Source organism: Gallus gallus, chromosome 3, assembly GCF_016699485.2.
Source record: "Gallus gallus isolate bGalGal1 chromosome 3, bGalGal1.mat.broiler.GRCg7b, whole genome shotgun sequence".
Classification (NCBI taxonomy): Eukaryota; Metazoa; Chordata; class Aves; order Galliformes; family Phasianidae; genus Gallus; species Gallus gallus.
In genome coordinates this window covers 96,185,616-96,203,091 of record NC_052534.1, presented here as the reverse complement: position 1 = coordinate 96,203,091, position 17,476 = coordinate 96,185,616, and the positions used below count along the sequence as shown (strand labels likewise).

Here is a 17,476-nt window from a genome sequence, read left to right as displayed (position 1 = left end):
AACTGCACAGAAGCACCAAGGACATCCTTCAGCAGCCCCCACAAAGCAAGAGCTCGCTATCAAGTCACTAACGTGCATCAGCATATTGTCCGCCAAGGGGAGTGTCCAAGGGGCTCTTCCATGGCCCTTCTGTCTGTGGATTTAAAGAAAGAAAGAACCTTCTAATTAAATACATCTACTCTCACTTCAAAAACCCACCCCCATTACTGGGAGGTTCAGCACCGGTTCTCCTGAGGATATGGGAGCAATTTACACCAGCCAACAAACCCTCTCCTATGCTCTGTTCTGTCCTTTGCAGAGCAGAGGTAACCACATCCACCTGAACAGAGGCGGGGGAGCTTAATTAACTAATAGTTACACAATGCTTTCACAGGGAAATCTTGTGTTTACAGCTTCGTTTTGTAATAAACAGTGTCAGTGTCTCCAGAACTTTAACACCCAATCTGTGTAGGGGACATTTTACAAAGCTCAGCACCAAAATCCCTGTTATTAAGCAACCTATTATTCCTATGTAAGTATGCTCCTGCAGAAGCCCCGACATGCCCCAGAAGAAGCAGGCAGTAGGCAAAAGTTTGACTTGCTCATGACTCAGTGACATGAAGTCATCCTGCTTTAACTAACTGTCTCCGAGCACTACACAGCTGAGAAAGAATAACAAAGGGATGCTCTTCATGTACTCAACGGGAGCCCGGCTCAGGTGGCTAAAAGCCCAAAAGCCCTAAAAGCCGATGCATTTTCTATCTCTGGTCCACACCATCTTTTGTTGCTGGTTCCAGCTAACACGTAATACTTGGTTTCAAAAAGCACAAGCTGAGCTGATGGTGTTATTGGAGGTAGCTTGCCAAGCCCACCACAATACGTTGCTTTTCCAAAGGCTACCCTTGCTTATCTCTTGGACTAAAGCGTGCTTCCTTTCTGATCGCTGGAGGATGCCATTTGAGTACTAATCTCTAGAAATACCTGAGGCAGTTGACCTCCTTCTTCTGGGAATCTTCTTCCCATCTTTGGGAAATACGAATTTGTCTGCAAGCACCACTGAAGTGTTGCTGGGAGCTGATGCAGATGCTTCCTGTCATCCTGGAGCTGACAAGAGCCCCAGGGGAAGAAAGGGGAGATTTTTGCAGAGGCGATGTCCAGGCGGTGTTTACTGTACTCAGAAGTTACAATCAAGGGTACAGAAGGTCATTTACAGTCATGCTTGGTGTGATGGTAATGAACAGCTCAGGCCTGTAGAAAAGCAGAGTAACAGCAGAAGAAAACCATGTGAGAATAAAGGAAATGAGTAAGTAATATCACAGATCCCATAGTTCTGTTTCAAATTAGCTCTCTAAGCGGAGCATCTTTGCTCCCCGGGGCCTGCCCCCATAAGGCACTCTGCTTTCTCAATTCTTCTGCTCAGATTTTCCATCTTCAGACAGACAGAGCTGTCAAATCCACTAAGACTGAACACATACACCCATAGCTACCACCAGCTTTCCTTTGCCTTCAGAACAGACGTTTCCATCCAGTGCACCACCCCCTCGATGCTTACATCTCCATACAAGCAGGGGCAACGACCCCAGGTTCACCACGTTCAGTGTGCTCAGCAGCAGATCATCCAGGGCCAACTACTCAAGGGGTGATTTGCTCTGCCAAGCTGCTTTGTTTCCATCTGTTAATCAATGACAGTATGATGGGCAGACAAGCATTTACAGCCCATGATCCCACTGGCCTGGTGTGATGCTGGTCACTTGTGTGGGACCCAGCCAGCAATGTCACCCAGAGAAGTGGACTTCAGCCTTCCTTGCAAACAGATGTAACCTCAGAGGATCCATCTGTGTGGTAAATAAGGCTGGCCAGGGCTTGTGCATGACCCAGAGGCTTTCTGACACAACCTGGCTGCCTCTCTACAAGCTCCGGTCTCTGACCCTCACCAAAACTGGAGGGCTACACCCAAACCATGGAGGTGGCAGGGCGGCCTGGTGGCCTGTACCCCAAAGAATCTGAGCCCCTTGGGCAGGCTGAAGGCCCTGCACGGGGCTTGACCTCCGGGCCGCAGGTGGGCATTCTGACCATTCCAGCCTCTTCTTCTTCCTCCTTCTCTCACTGGGATGGTCTTTGCCAGCAGGACCAACAGCTTTATGTTCCTCCAGCTGACACAACACCCTGGTAAACCCAAACATTTGGATGGGATGGGCCTCATCGCAGTTACCTGCCCGCAGGGCCCGCTGCCAAGTCAGAGCAGGTTGCCCTGGGCCAGGCAAGTTCAGACGGGATGGAGAGCCCCAGCCTCTGTGAGCAGCCTGCTCAGTGCTTCACCACCCTGAGGGTGAAGAACTTTTCCTCATGTTTGATGGGAATTTAGCCTCTTGCTGTTTGGTCCTAGTCTAGCTCCATATAAACTACAAACAACAACTGGTGGACATACGAATGAGTGTTTGGAATAATCCTGAGCAAAGAATACCAGGTATTCAGTAGCCTACTGAAAGCTGTGAGCTCATTTACCTGTGGGAAAAGTAAATAAGCAAATGTCATCATTTTGTCCAGTTGTTTTCACGGGTCAGAAGCTGGGGCAGATGCTATTTTCTCCCCCCTGTGCAGACAAGTTGCATGTTCATTGAGTAAAATAAACCCCGAGTAGAATTGGATTGCCCAAATATAGGCTGTCATCAATGCCCTGCTGTATTTGCAACATCCATGACTCAGAGGAGCTCAGCAACAGGACAGAAGGCAACGGTCACAAGCTGGAACAAGAGAAACTCTGGCTGTGTGCATGGGAAAAAAAATGGTTTTTACCAAGCAAATGGTTAAGTGCTGGAGCAAGTTCCCCAGAGACAATGTGGAGTCTCCATCCTTGGAGATACTCAACACTGTGCGAGGCCCTGAGCTGTGTGCTAGATGGCCCTGCTTAGAGGGTTGGACAGGGATCTATGGATGTCCCATCCAAGCTGAATTATTTTATTATTCTGTGATTCTGTGGCCTATGGAGACCTCACACTTTTTGAAGAGGTGGCTGAAGGCCAGGCAAGGCACCTCAAGGGCATTTGGAACGCCTGTATGTTTCCATGGCGAGGTTCATCCATTTTGCTGGAGTCTCTGTCCCTCCATGAGCTGGAAAAGAAAAAACGTTCCTTGCCAGCACTGCTGATTTGCCCATCTCTATTCCCAGCCAAGCTGTTCTGTGTTTCCAGATCTGCCTTTCAGAGAAGATGCAATCACAGTTTACAGTCTAAGCTTTGGATCTCTGACTCATATTTTGGGGAAGTCAGGGAAGTGGTCCTCCCTCTCCTCCTTCCCTTTTGTAACCTCCCAGCAGCACAAGAGTAAGTGCAACGCAAATCCCTGTGCTCCAAAACCTCAGCCCTGTGTTCCAGAGCAGCACAGCTTGATGTAGTTAGCTACGTGCTGAAAGGTATATTGTACATTAGCTACACGCTGTATGGGTCGACTTTTAGAAAGGAAATGCTTCTAAAATCTTCCCTGCCATTAGTCTCTTCAAATGCGAAACACCAAAAGTTGTACAGGTTCTTTCAACTAGAAAAATGCCAAGGCTTCCTCCCAGGTAGAAGCACATCATTTTGCACTTCAAAGCTGAGATAGATGAAAGGAGGGTCTGTTCGCAGCTGATGTTGCCTGCAGTCCCATTCACACCGCCCTTCCCAGATAAAGCCCTGGGAGCTCCTGCCCTGCCTCACCACTTAGTGGTGGCCCTCCGCCCTGTTCTATCAGGGCCAGCTTTGGCATCTGTTACCAACCCCCAAAATCCATGAGTCTGTTTAGCAGACAGAGGCTTTCTAGCACCAAAACAGTTCATGCATACCACGAAGAGATCAGGCATGATCACGTTACAGCCTCTCAGCAAGTTATTCCAGGACTGGAGCCACTGACATTATTCCAGTGCATGCCTCTAACCAGCTCGTGTGTGGGACACTGCCCTGGCTGCAGCCTGCAGCGGGTTGGGGGCACACAGGGACAGCCAGCATAGCCCTGCTGCCAGGTGACAGCCCTGTCAGCTCATGTAGATGTCTGAATACCAGGTCAGCTTTATTGCCTGCTGGTAAAATATTAACCTCGGCTATTTTTTCCTCCGTGCAACTGGAGAAACAAATCAGATGCTGTCCAGGAAGCGTAACAGCTTCTGCCTTGGGAAACCAAGCCTGGTACCACCTGCCAGCCTACCCAATGCCGTCTGGTGGCACCCAGCTTTGTTCAAGGCTGCGGCTCGTCCCACTGTACAAGTTGTCAACATGAGTTTTAGTGGTGTTAGGATGAGGTGCAGCTAAGGCAGGGCTTGCTCGTAACTGCAGCAGGTGAATCGGTGCCATGGGTGCTCCTGGGGGAGACAGCAGCACATGTTGTCCCCGGGAATCATGGCTAGGGAGGCAGCTGGTTGGTAACCAAAGGTCTGAAACCGGGCATACTCAAAAGGTAGTGCAGGGTAGGGTAGGGTAGAGTAGGGTAGGGTAAGGTAGGGTAGAGTAGAGTAGAGTAGAGTAGAGTAGAGTAGAGTAGAATAGTTCAGCTGGAAGGTACCTTCAAAGACCACCGAGTCCAACTACCTGATCATTTCAGGGCTAATCAAAGGTTAAAGCATGTTATTGAGAGGGCGTTAGCCTTTTGAACACTGACAGGCATGGAGCATCGAGCACCTCTCTAGGAAGTCTGTTAAATAAATAAACGTATTGCCAAATCTTTTCTTCCAGCAGGTATCCACACAGAGCTGAAGTATGGATGCAGGGCTTGAGGGTGATATGGTCACCCAGCTGAGAGACCTGAGGTCCAGACCCAGCAGCCCTACAGCACATCGGGCACTACCAAAGTCTGGGACATAGAGCCTTGCTAGCTGAAATCCCATAGCCTGCCTGACACCAGGGATGTTAGGCTTTCTACAATCAGCCAGTCTCCATAGACTTCAGCTTTGCCCACACTGAAGGAGAGAAACAAGCTCATAAAACTGGAAAGAGAACATGGTTTCTGCTGGGAAGGGGAGGTTCACCTCTAAGGTTCATCTCCTGCTGGTTGCTTTCATACACCCACAGTGTCTCCGTGGAGCTCTTCAGCTCCCCTACCCTTCCCTTCACACCTGGGATGCAGAAAGAAAAAACCCTTTTGCTGACAATGCTTAGGGTGCAGTAAAATCCAAGATGTGTTGAAAGGACACTCTTAAAAAACAGGCTTTTAGATTTAAAGATGTGTTCTCAGCAGTTCGTTTGCAAATTGGATGAGTCAGACTCCAGCACTGGGCCAAAGCCCAGCTCCACTAATTTCATAGGGGCAGCCTCAGCCCCTCCTCCACCCGTGGTTTCCCCACAGCATCCCAGGCTCCATCCTGTGCAGGGTGGCTCTCTGGGGCCCAGTGGCCTCCATCTTGTGGCTGTTTTCCCTGGGGCAGCAAAGCCACCCTCAGGCATAGAGTCATAGAATCATAGAATCATAGAATGGCCTGGGTTGAAAAGGACCTCAAAGATCATCGAGTTTCAACCCCCCTGCTATGTGTAGGGTCGCCAACCACCAGACCAGGCTGCCCAGAGCCACATCTAGCCTGGCCTTGAAGCTCCTTCCGTGTCACACTGGGACAGGGTCAGAGGCACAGGACATGACCCCACACCACCCCCAAAGAGCCATCACCATTATGTTTTGGAGGATGTTTGGGGCCAGAAAACCCAGGTGCAGGCAACACCTGGGAAAAGGCTTTGGAAGTGAGGACAGCAGTAGTGCTGTGTGATAGAGGCACTATGATGTGAGCAATGCACACAGCCCTTCTGCTGCACACCAGTTAATGCTAAAAGGCAGATTAATAACTAAACCTGCTCACTGAGGGGTGATGCCGGCACGGCAGTTTGCCATGGGAAAGATTCAGCCTTCCCTGCTCCCTCTGTAAAGACCATACCTTAGAGTTTTTCCTTTCCTTCCCTTTCCCTTTCCCTTTCCCTTTCCCTTTCCCTTTCCCTTTCCCTTCCCTTCCCCTTCCCCTTCCCTTTCCCTTTTCCTCCCCTTCCCTTTCCTTCCCTTCCCTTTTTCCAAACCAGGAAAGCTGGTTTGGATCACACAGCCTTCTCAGTGACGTTCATTCTTCAAACAGATCCAGGAAAGAAGTGCCGAAATCTGTAGGCTCACACCTTGGCATGGCACAGGAGAAACCACCAGCGAGCAACAGGGAGAGATTTCCCTTCATTCTGATGTGATACATACATTAACTTTGAATTTTAATCCTTTTCGTCATTGATACGACTCTCTAGAGCTCCTATACCACAGGAATGCATCCATCTCCATTGAAGACTCACAGAAAATGCAGCAAGTATCAGGAAAGAAAGCAAACCTAAACACACGGTGCAGTGTTTATTGTCACAAGATCAGCTTCCTCAATGTACTGTCTGTAACTGCCCTGGAAAAGTTCTGGTGGGAACAGAAGCCTGAGAAAATAGAACTCTGCAGGCTCTGTTTGGGTTCTTACAGCGAAAGGATCCTGTTATTCCTTCTATCCTTGCGAGGGAGCTCGTTCCTTGCTCTCTGGCCTTCCAGCAATAAGGTGATGACACTGGTCCCGTGGCAGCTGCTGCCATGCCTCATCACCCCCACCCGCCTTGCCCTCACGCTGCCACCAACACTTTCTGAGATGGGTTGGGACAGCCGGTCTCTATATCGTCATACTCAGGAAATGAGCAGCCCGAAAATGAGATCGGGCAGTGAGATTTTGTCCGAGCCATTGTGTTTCTTGACTCCACCTTGGCCATTGGTCTCGGAGGTGCCGTAAAGAACAGCCAGATGCCACAATGGGGCAATCCAGTGCTTGTGGTGTCAGCGGGACGTAGAATCACAGAGCCATGGAATCATTAAGGTTGGAAAAGATGTCCGAGATCATCAAGTCCAACCATCAGCCCACCCCCACTGTGCCCACTGACCGCGTCCCTCAGTGCCACAGTTCTTGAACACCTCCAGGGACGGTGACTCCACCACCTCCCTGGGCAGCTGTGCCAGTGCCTCGCCACTCTTTCTGACAAGAAATGTTTCCTAATATCCAACCTGAACCTCCCCTGGTACGACTTAAGGCCATTACCTGACGTCCTGTAGCTGTTACTGGGAGAAGAGGCCTCTTCACCACAACCTCCCTCATAGCGGTCACACAGTAACAACTCCATCTCCCTCAAACTTCTAAAGGAATAAATGCGAAGGGTTGGGCCAGATTCGGGTTATTCCTACGTACATACCTGTATATAGAGACGCGTGTGCATTATTTATTAGAAGAAACGACTGCTGGGTTTGAAGAGCGCTGCCCCGCGGAGGCCGGCAGTGTTTGAGGCACGGGGCCCACCTGCCCCGGTGCAGCACCGTCCCCCAGCACCGCTGCGGGCTCCCGCCTGTGCTCACCGCATACCTCCGCCCTCGCTCCTGGAGAGCGGCCAAGCCGTTTTTTAACATCGACTGGTTTGCTGTAAAAAAGGCACCGGGCTGCCCCCGGGGCCTTCGGGGCTACGGACACGTCCAGGCAGCCCGCGCGGGCGCGCCCATCGCCGCCTCTTTCCCACACCCTCGCCCCTCACCACCCTCGGGCCCGGCCCCCCCCCCTCCCCACCGGCCCGGCTCGGGGCCGCCCCGCGGCGAGGCGGCCCTTGGCGGCGGCCCCGGCTCCGGCCCCGGCTCGGGCGCGGCGGCCATGGGCAGCGGCAGCAGCCGGCGGCGGGGCCGTGGCGGCGGCGCCCCGCGCGGGACGGCGCAGGCGGAGGCGGAGGCGGCGGCGGGTCCGCTCCCAGCCGCGGAGGAGCGGCGGGCGCCGGGCACGGCGCTGGAGGCGGCCCCGCCCGGCCCCGCCCAGCCTGCGGCGGAGGTGAGTGCCGAGCGCGTCCCGGCGGGCGGCGAGGCCGGGGGGAGCTGGGGGCCGGAGCGCGGCGCCGCCTCAGAGCTCAGCGACCGCTCTGCCACCGCGGTCGGTTCGCTGTTGTCGCAGAAGCGTTCCGGTTTTCCGGACGTTCCCCTGGAGAGAGCGGAGATGTGTTTGTTTCTTTATTTCCCTGCCCAAAAATAACAGCCGAGTCTCTGTGGCGTGGGGCTGTCAGGGGAGGGGTAGGTGGGGGTTTGGGACGGGCTGCGCAGCGGAGGGCGGCGGGCACGGAACGGGCAGTCCCGGGCTGTGAGCCGGGCAGCGCCGCCGGTCCGAGCACAGCCGTGGGGCCGCCCGCTGTTGGTTGGACAAACGCTGCTCCCAGCAGATGCACGGAAGTGAGGAGCGTGGTGTAATGCGCTGCAGTAATGCGTCCCTGCAGGTATTTGCAGAGGCGTGTGGACGTGGTGCAGCGATGGACCCGGCGGCGCTTGGGCGGTGCTCGGACCTCATCTTGTGAATCTTTTTCGTCCTAAAAGATTCCGTGATGCTGATATTGCCAACAGAGTTAAATATTGTTCAGCGCAGGAAAATCCCACCCGTGGTTGTGCCCGGGCCGTGCAGCACAGGGCTCAGTGGCTCATGCAGGCAGAGGTGCTCTCACTGCTTGCAGGACCAGCGCCGTCTGCTCTGTTCAGTGCTCCTCATCTTTACAGACAGCCAAAATGCAGCAGTGAGCTGCGCCATCCCCTTGGCCAGTGTCAGTCCCTTCGGTCACACCCACGCAGCTGTGCTGCAGCTGTGCTCCCGAAGCCACCCCTCCTTTGCTGTTTTCTCAGCAGAGCACAGCTCCTCTGTGACCTGGCACATCCCCGGCACACCACTGCCACACACTTGCTGGCACATCCCTGCCACGTCCTCGACACAACCCTGGCGCATCCTTGACACCGTCCCCGGCACATCCCTAGCAGATCCCTGGCACCGCTTCCTGCCCATCCCTGGCATATCCCTGCCTCAGAACAAGCACCAGGCATGCACAGCACAGCCGGGAGGAGCGTGGCACTGCCCGCCTTCCCTCTGTTTTCCCTGCGGGGTTCTGCCTCCCGCCCCGTCAGCAGGATAGGATCCCTGCCCGTGGCAGCTCCAGCCCTGTGTTCGCCAGGTGTTGGTTTTGGCAGCGCTCAATGGCCCACCCACCCATGGCATTTCTTGTGTCGCTGGAGGGTGCTGCTGCCCACTGCACCGGCACAGCTGGAAGGGCCCCTGCCACAGTGTTGGCTCGGGCCAGCCTGTGGTCCCCGAATAACTCTTGGCTTTGGGGTGTGCCTGGAGTCACAGTGTCACCACCAACCCCACTGTGCCCGGCCCAGCACAGCTCTCGAGGCTCAGGAAGGGCCGGGGGGCCATTTTCTCACATCCCCACAGATCTCAGAGCTCCGAGTGAAGTGTCGGCAGTGCTCCTTTGGGAGATAGGTGCTGCTGCTGACAGATCCCTCCGAGAAGGTGGGAGCTGGTTTTGCAGAGGGAAGCAAATTTTGCTAACCAGAGCCGCTCCATCCTGATGACTAATTGATTCTGTCTTCCACCCACACACCACGTACAGCTCGTAACGCAGAGGAGTCAGCCACAAAGGGAAAAAGAGGCAGCCGCCCGTCTTCCAAGCCCATCCTTTGCCCAGAAGGGCTGAGAATGGGTTCTCAGGGTGGGGACTGCTGAGACAGAGCTGCGGGGCCGAGCATCCTTCTGGGCACGGAAAGGAGCTGCTTTGTTCCTGCTTTCTGGGGGCTGGGCCCTTACACTGGCTCTGCACCATGCCTGTTTAACCTCTGTTGGTGCTGTTGGGAGCTGCAGGATAGCTCGTGTGAATCACCAGCTTCAGCTTAGGGAAAGCAGTCACCAGGCCGACCGAGTGTGGGTCTGTCCCAAGCCACAGCCGTTCTCCCTCTCCCCTTTCTACGGGGCAGCACAATAAAGAGGAGGAAGGTGGAAGTTCGGTTCTTCCTGCAGCACCCAGCCTGCCTGCAGGGGGTTCTCTTTGTCACTTCCTTCATTAGCAGGTATTTTCATTAGCAGGTATTTTCATTACTAGGAGGTGCTCTGGCCCACGTACCACCTCCCCAGAGGTGGTTTGGGGTGCAGGCGTGGCCGATGAGACACAAAGACAGCTCTGTATTGTCGTAACTGAAACATGTGACATTTATTCTTTTCAAGGCCTCGTCTCCACGACGCCCCTCAGACCCAGAGAACAACAACATCAGCAATGAGTGAGTATCCCCTGCCTCCCTTTCCCCTGCTGTGTTTTTTGTTGCTGTCGTGGCCACCTGGGCCTTCCATGGGCTGTGCAGCATGGGTAGAACAGATCACACGTTGTTCCTCCCTGGGAACCCTAAGAACCCATGAGGGGCTCCCATGCTGCAGCAGTTAGAGACGCAGATCCTCAGGTAGTGGGGGAGAGAGGTGGGAACCTGCTGCTCTGGGCATGCAACAAACAAAACCTGAACTCTTACTTCCACCAACAGCGATGCTGACTGCGTCCCCAGGTCTGCCAGCAGCACTGGGAACAGCTTCATGCACGTGATAGAGAAACCAAGATGAAACTAAAAGGCTTGGAAAACCATTTCCTTGCACTAAGGAGGCACTCCTTTCAATGCTGGGCTGTCACGCAGCCCCTCGATGTGTTAATCTGAAAATCGGGGAGAAAAAAAGCAGGGACGAAAAGAAAGAAGTAAGGAGACTTCACAGAACCACAGCATGGAAAACCATTTCCCCCAGCCTCTATCTCACAGCAGTCCACCAATTGAATGACATGGCTCAGGGATGTCACAACAATCTTATAATTGCTCTCAAGCCCCGTGTCATGCGCAGTGTTATCCAAGCGTGGCTTTGACCCATTTTTCGGCTGCTAGGTCTTGCAGAAGGCACTTTAATGATTAATCCTGTACTTTCCCATCCTCAGCAGAAAGATAAAAAACAGCGGCCTAGATTCATCCCACCTCACTCTGATTGGACTCATTGAGGTGGGGTTAGGGACAGGCTCTGCCCCTGAGGGCGGTGGGCACGGCCCCGAGTGCCGGAGACCAAGGAATGTTTGGGCACCGCTCTCAGACACAGGGTTTGGATTTTGGGTGCTCCTGTGTGAAGGCAGGGGTTGGACTTGTGGATCCTTGTGGATCCCTTCTCACTGGAGATATCCTGTGATTTTCAGGCTCTTAACTGGGGCTGACTCTTGCTTAACTTGGCCAGATGACCGCCAGAGGTCCCTCCCATCACCGTTCTGTGAGCCCGGGGTTCCTACCTAGGAGGTCACCACCCGTGAGGGACACTGTCAGCAGGCCCCACAGCTCACTTCTGGGCTAATCTTGCCCTTTGTGTTTCCTTCTCCTCATTGCAAAACTCACTGTCTTCCCATGAAAAATATGCCCTCTTCCCTTAACCATCTTTAAACACAGAGAGGCTGGTGGCTGAAACGGAGCACATTCGTTGCTTTCTCCTTTCCTAAATTGCTTTAGCCTCTCCGGTCACTCTTATTGCTGCTTTCTAAACTCCCTCCAAGCTGTTAGTAACTCTTCAGTATTTTACTCAGAAGTCTCTGCAGTGATCTCGATGGCTTGTGTTTCTCGTGCTGTCCTCCCAGCATTGCTCCTCAGGCCTCTAGCTCCCAGAGATCTGCTGGGTTTGAACAATTCTCCCCCAACATCCCAACCTCCAGTTTTTAAGTCACCAAATCCAGCAGCTCTCAGCAGGACTCAATGGGCAGCACCGTGATGCTGCAGGCCCAAGGCCCGGCAGCCACGCAGCACCAGGGAGGCCCTGTCCCCACATTGCTCACATTTCTCAGCCCCGGCTTAATTCCCTGCCCTTGAGATGAAGGCTCAGGCTGGAGGCCTTGGAGGCCTTGGATCGACCTCCTGCTCAAAGCCACCTCAGTGCAGGGCCCTATCCAGCCTGGCCCCAAAAAGCCCCAGTGATGCAGCATGCACAGCTGCAGGCCTCAGGCTGGAGGGGTTTCTCCTTTTGTGCAGGTGGGACCTCTCTGATTTGGATTTATTTCATTTTTTTCCACATGAAGTGAAGCATAACTGACACAACAACAGAAAGGACCCAAGCAGCAGCTTGCTTTCCTTTTGCATGGTAGTGGGTTGCTTCTGTCTCTTTGAAAGCCCCTCTGTGTCAGTGAGCCTGCATTTTACCTGGAGACTTTCTCTCCTGCCTGGAGGTCAGCACACAGGCAAGATGTGGGGATGCTACTGACCAAGTTCGTTCCAGCTGTGCTGGGTTTCATCCTTAGAGAAGCGGCGAGTCAGTGGTTGCTAAATAATGGCAGAGCCAGAGATGTGCTGTTGGATGTGATATCCACAGTGCCAATAAAACCTGGGCCGGTCCCCTACTGACGGTACATCAGACATCACTCGTGTGAGACAAAAAAATAACTAAACCATAGGAGCAGTTGGAGGGAGTTGCGCTCACGCTTTGGTTTGAATCCAAAGGAAACCCAGCCAAGCCCTGTAGTGCTGCAGAGGTTCCCATGGAAGAACTTGCACACATTCTCCATCAGTACCTCGCTTTTTGGGGCCTGGTGTTCTATAGTGTGGCAGGCGAGTCACGGACTCCGTTGCTGGTGCAAAACGAAGACCTTTATTGTATGTGCTTACAACCTTTTATACTGCTCCATATCCCCTTGGTCACACGTACCAACCAGGCGCCTCGTGGCTGTTTACACCTGGCACAAGCAGCTACCAAGCTTGTTTACTTATTTGCAAGGTAATGACTTTCTTTGTCCCACACTATCGGATTACTTTTTTTATCTTACGTCTCTCAAAAGCAGAAGCACAAAAATAACCAAAATGGTCATTCTTAATGGCAACGCCCAGCTCTCTTGAAAAGGGCAAAGGCCACAGGGCATGCACATGGTGGTCAGATAATAACAAAAACACCTTTCTGGACGAAACCTTGGAACTAGCAGCTGGTGTTACAGGGTATGCAGTGTGTTGGCTGGGCCGTGGCTGTAGCTTACTGAGGATTACGGAGCACAGGAGCTTGAGTACTGTATAGATTTCACTGTGACAATCTCACCGACTAGAATAGGTGCCAAGTGCTAGCAAATGTCAGCCAGCGCTGTGCCCATGGGGTGTGGAAATCTGATGTGTTAGAATAGCAGCATCTCAGCAAGCCACGAGCACTGCCATTTTCCCATTCACCCGATGATGAAGTTAGCAGTGAGGGAGCGTGGCTCTTTTCCCAGCAGCAATAGGGAGGAATGGTTTTATACTGAGACAGGGGAGATTTAGGTTAGATATTAGGAGGAAGGTTTTCACACAGAGGGTGGTGACACACTGGAACAGGTTGCCCAAGGAGGTTGTGGATGCCCCATCCCTGGAGGCATTCAAGGCCAGGCTGGATGTGGCTCTGGGCAGCCCGGTCTGGTGGTTGGCGACCCTGCACATAGCAGGGGGTTGAAACTCAATTATCATTGTGGTCCTTTTCAACTCAGGCCATTCCATGATTCAATAACCTCCTCCCTCCACCTGCAGGTGCCTATCACAGGGCAGTAAGCAGCCGGTGGGGTGCCCAGCCATCTTGTACCACGGCTCAGAGGAGGAGCTGATGGCCAGCATCGAGCGGGAGTACGGCTGCTGAGCTCCACGCGGGGCATGGCTGGAACAGCAGAACTGCCAGCAGGATAACGCAGTGCCTGGGATGGTGAGGAGGTGTGCAAGGAGCAAGACCAGAAAAATCACGCCTGGTGAATCAGTATCTGAAAGCTCCTTTTGAAATGGTGTTTTTACTAGATTTACTACAGCTTTGTTGAGATGTGGTGCTTTGAGGGAAGACCACCTTTGCTTTGTCCTGGCAGGAATGAAACGCAGCAAAATCATTCCATTTAGATCCGACTTTGGGAGTGTGCTGTGAACTGCAGGAGGCTTCGAAGCATTTCTGCTCCCTGACAGAAAAATCACTGCGTTGTATCCCTAGGTGGTCCAAAGGGAAACAGAAGGGCTGGATCTCTGGAGAAAATCACATTTTCTGGGCCCCTAACAGGGAAGCCTGGTGTTGTAAGGTTTCTGCCTTTGTTTTACCCGCATCTTTATGTATTATGAGCAGCTATTTCTTATCAGAAGTAGAAAAATACCTAATTTCTGCCTTTAGCTGAAGCATTCAAGATATCAGATGAAATATAGCGTATGTGAGCGCAAGAGGAAACAGCAGGGACACATCTTAAGATGCTGTATTATGACATCTTCATCATTACCAATCTTTGTGAAAGAGAAATATCTGGATCTGTATTCTATATACCTTTCAATAAAGGCAACAACAGTGGTTTTGAAGCAGAGCCTCCTGGAAAATAGTCCCGTTTTGAATGCAAGCGCTTTTTGTGGGGAGCAGTGTACAGTCAACAAAGCACAGTTGGAAAGTGTGTTGTAGTGAGACAGCAAAGGAACTAATGGAGAAGGAATGCTCACCTGTATTTGAAGATTTAGGCTCACCGTGAAAAGCTCCACAAAGGAGTGATCTCCAGAGAGAAACCCTTCCCCAGGGGCAGTCAGCCCTTAAATGGGGTCTAGGAGAGGTGCAGCCAGGCTCCACCCCTTCTGGTCACACAGGGGAATTGCCTTCAGCTGTGCTCCCCTGGCTGACTCAGTGCTCGCCTCAGGTGATCAATCAGAGGTTCAGGCCGTGATTCAGCAGTTCCCATACAGAGCAGAAATAGGTTTAGACCCACGGCTGCTGAGCCACAGTGGGAGCACAGCTCGTGGCCCCGCAGCACATCCATTGGATCTCCTGTCACTTGTGTTAGCTTTTTGGCAGCTCTCAATGTGGCAAGCAGTACAGATGTGTGCAGGGAAAACACTGGAGGCCTCCTGACTGCAGCTCTGCAGGCAGCCTCGGGGCTCTGTGCCCTGCCCAGCTTTCATGTAACGCGGATTTCCTTCCTACAGCCAGGACCTCTCGCTGGGGCTGCAGTCACTAACCAGGCCGGGTCTATCCTTACAGCCCATTTCAGTCTCTCCTAAAATAAGGTCTATACTTCAACAATTTTGCAGAACTTGAGTAATTTTAGAAGACAAAAACATTTCTAAACTGAGTGCGTTCCTATTAGGCTGCAGGAAATTTCTCTCGCAGTGCAGCAAACCCGTAAGCTTCTCCATGAAAGAAGCTGGTAGGACAGTGAAGGGACGAGCACGCTTCTGCTCCCAGGATTAGAGGGCGGCAGGTCTCATCCACAGCAAACCTCAGCGCTGCCACGAGAGGAGGAACTGCAGGAGGGACGGCAGTGCGGTGAGCTGCGACAGTCCCCGCTCCGGGGAGGGTGGGAGAAGGAAGGCTGGGGGTCTCTCAGGGTCTGTGCTCCCAAACAGAGAGCTGCTGTGAACCCGAGAGAGATCACAGGGCAGAAAATAAAATCTGAAGTATTCTTCTCATCTATAAAAAAGCTCTTCCAGGAAAGGGCACGCTCCGGCTGTCTGCATGCATGAGATGTGCTCGTGGCCATCTGCACCCATCAGGAAGTGAGCATTACCCAATTTCCTTCTCCCACGCTCCAGGACTGAGGCAGAACCCGAGGGAGGCCGCGTTTGCTGGAGGAAGAAACTGATCATGAAAGACACTGCCTCAGTGCCAACACACCCTGCAGAGGAGCGATCCCACGGAGCGCGCTGCGATGGCTGTGAGTGCGGCTGAGGTGTCAGAGCATCCTCCTCAGCCGTCTTGCAGCCTCCTCAGCCCATGCGCTGCTATTTTCTGAGTCATCATTTGCTGTTCCTGCGAGTGTGAGTTTGCCTTTTCGTGGCCACAACCTGCCTGCCTCAAGCTGCCTTGCCAGCTGTGATTGGAAGGCAGCAGCCATATGGGCTCGCAGATGGAAGTCACAGAGCGGTGGAAGATGCACCCAGCAGCCCCACGTGTCACCTGCTGCCCTGCAGGAGCCTGCACAGCGATGACGAGAGGCCACCAAGCGCCACCTCCTGTGCTCTCAGCACAGCCTCCACCACTGGAGCAGAAGCCCGAGCTGCAGCCTAAGGCTGAGCTGCGTGCCAGAGTGTGAGCACCCAGCTGTGATGCCCCGAGGCCTCGCTCCCAGCTAGCTCCAGAGGCTCTGATCGTGGGAGTGGGTCACCTTGCTGTGAGCAGCTGTGACAAAGTTGGCCTCAGTACACCCTCTCCTCTTTTCTCCCATTCCACTTCCCTTACGTGCCAACCCCATTCCCATGGCACTGATGTAGTGGAAACCAGAACCTGCCATTTAGAAACACAGCTCTGCTAGAAATAAACGCGGCTGCAATCTGGGAACCGGCCAGAGGGAAAGGAACGGCAGAGACGCATGAAAGTGTAAACAAGGAGTTAGTGTGCTGTCATCTTCCCGGCCGTATCCTTCCCAGCTGAGACCTGCAGGTCCCACCCACAGCACACAGCAGTGGGAAGAAGCAGGCCTAACGCAGCCATACTTGAGTCACGTTCTTATCTTTTCTTTATTTGCACCATTCGTGCTGCTTCTGGAAGCCACGCAAGGAGAAGGCGGTTCTGAGCCCTGAGACTCCTGCTTTCAGACAGCATGCAGAAACCCCACGCCATGGCGGTGATGTACGCATAAACACAGGAGAAGAGGTGTGTAAAATGACATACGGACAAGCACCGGTCAACCTGCAGCAGGACCAAAAAAGTCCTCCATTTGAAGGGAAGTAAAGCAGTGAGCCCCAAAGTCTTCCACTGGCCTAAATAGATAACATAATCCAGGCTTTTTTACATAGCCCTGGAGCAGATATTAATAGGAAATCTGGAAATTCACACGTTTTAATGATTTAAAAACAGTTCTGTTACACATTTCCTTCAGTAGAAGCTAAAAAAACAGGTACAAAACCCTAATTCCACTTCTTTAAAACACAGACTCAAAGAGACTGAAGGGTGTCGCTCAAGGCAGTGAGTGGGAGCAGTGCCCCCATCACGTGTAATCCATAAATAACCCTTACACAGCAGGAAGGAGCAGAGCAAACAGAGCCAACAGCCGCAGCACAGCCCAGCTGTTGGGGAACACTCACAGGACGCAGGAGGTGGGAGGCAACGCGTGGGCTTCCGCACCTCCCAGGAGCTGCAGGAGTCACCACTGGCCACAAAAGAACAAAGAAGAGGGAGATGTGAGTCCCCAACTGGCTTTGCTCAGTACTAAATGGGCCGGCACACTGAGAAAGGACAACCTTCTCCCAGGTTATAAACGTGTTACAGTGGCAACCAGGAGTCAAACTTCCTGACCTAGGGAACTTCTGAGCAAAAAAGAGCAAAGTCTTTCTTTCTGCACCACACACGGTGCGAGCATTCACTGCAAGGGGGAAGCACAAAGCTGCATGTGCACACACTCCCCAGCACGTATGCTGCCCGTGGGATGATGGCGCAGCACGCAAGCAGGGCGTGGGTGTTTTAAAGGTGAGGCACAGCACTTCAGTACACCCAGCACCACGCTCTTGTGCAGGCTGAAAACTGGTTACCCGTAATTATAGCTATAGAGCTAAGTGTAAAAATAATGACGGATTCGACTTTCAACTGAAAAAGGCTTCTGCTGATTTCGGGGGAGTGCTGAGATCAGCAAGTCCGTTTAAACGAGAACAGCACTGAGAAACAAGACTGCGTGTATAGAACAAAGCCGTGCAGGATGCAGCGCATTCCTACCTACCTGCGTGCTACACA

At 52.8% G+C, this 17,476-nt stretch overlaps 1 protein-coding gene, 1 long non-coding RNA gene and 1 other non-coding gene across 5 annotated transcripts; 2 read left to right on the top strand and 1 right to left on the bottom strand.

Moving 5' to 3' along the window:
* LOC101749682 lies at positions 1–6,890 on the bottom strand. Of its 3 annotated transcripts, none has more exons than XR_005858982.2 (3): positions 6,006–6,890; positions 961–3,090; positions 1–133 (listed from the first exon to the last, which is right to left on the bottom strand). It is a non-coding gene; the product is annotated as an uncharacterized LOC101749682 (long non-coding RNA). The 3 variants fall into 3 exon arrangements; XR_001463414.4 differs by having other exon boundaries at positions 961–1,227; XR_210515.5 differs by lacking the exon at positions 6,006–6,890 and having other exon boundaries at positions 961–1,227; positions 1,532–5,473.
* Positions 6,891–7,588: 698 nt separating this feature from the next.
* LOC421935 (cystin-1) lies at positions 7,589–14,124 on the top strand. Its single transcript, XM_015276097.4, has 3 exons — positions 7,589–7,804; positions 10,010–10,062; positions 13,330–14,124. Exons 1-3 carry the CDS (start codon positions 7,634–7,636, stop codon positions 13,433–13,435), a joined length of 330 nt encoding a protein of 109 aa, XP_015131583.1. The 5' UTR covers positions 7,589–7,633; the 3' UTR covers positions 13,436–14,124.
* Positions 14,125–15,458: 1,334 nt separating this feature from the next.
* On the top strand, positions 15,459–15,517 carry MIR12265 (microRNA mir-12265). Its single transcript, NR_162030.1, has one exon. It is a non-coding gene; the product is annotated as a microRNA mir-12265 (primary transcript).
* Positions 15,518–17,476: the final 1,959 nt, after the last annotated feature.

Bases quoted from the DNA above. Each gene is read 5' to 3' on its own strand.
- LOC421935 (XM_015276097.4), top strand. From the start codon at position 7,634: ATGGGCAGCGGCAGCAGCCGGCGGCGGGGCCGTGGCGGCGGCGCCCCG. The intron at 7,805-10,009 runs GTGAGTGCCGAG...ATTCTTTTCAAG, and splicing joins CCGCCCAGCCTGCGGCGGAG to GCCTCGTCTCCACGACGCCC. The intron at 10,063-13,329 runs GTGAGTATCCCC...CTCCACCTGCAG, and splicing joins AACAACAACATCAGCAATGA to GTGCCTATCACAGGGCAGTA.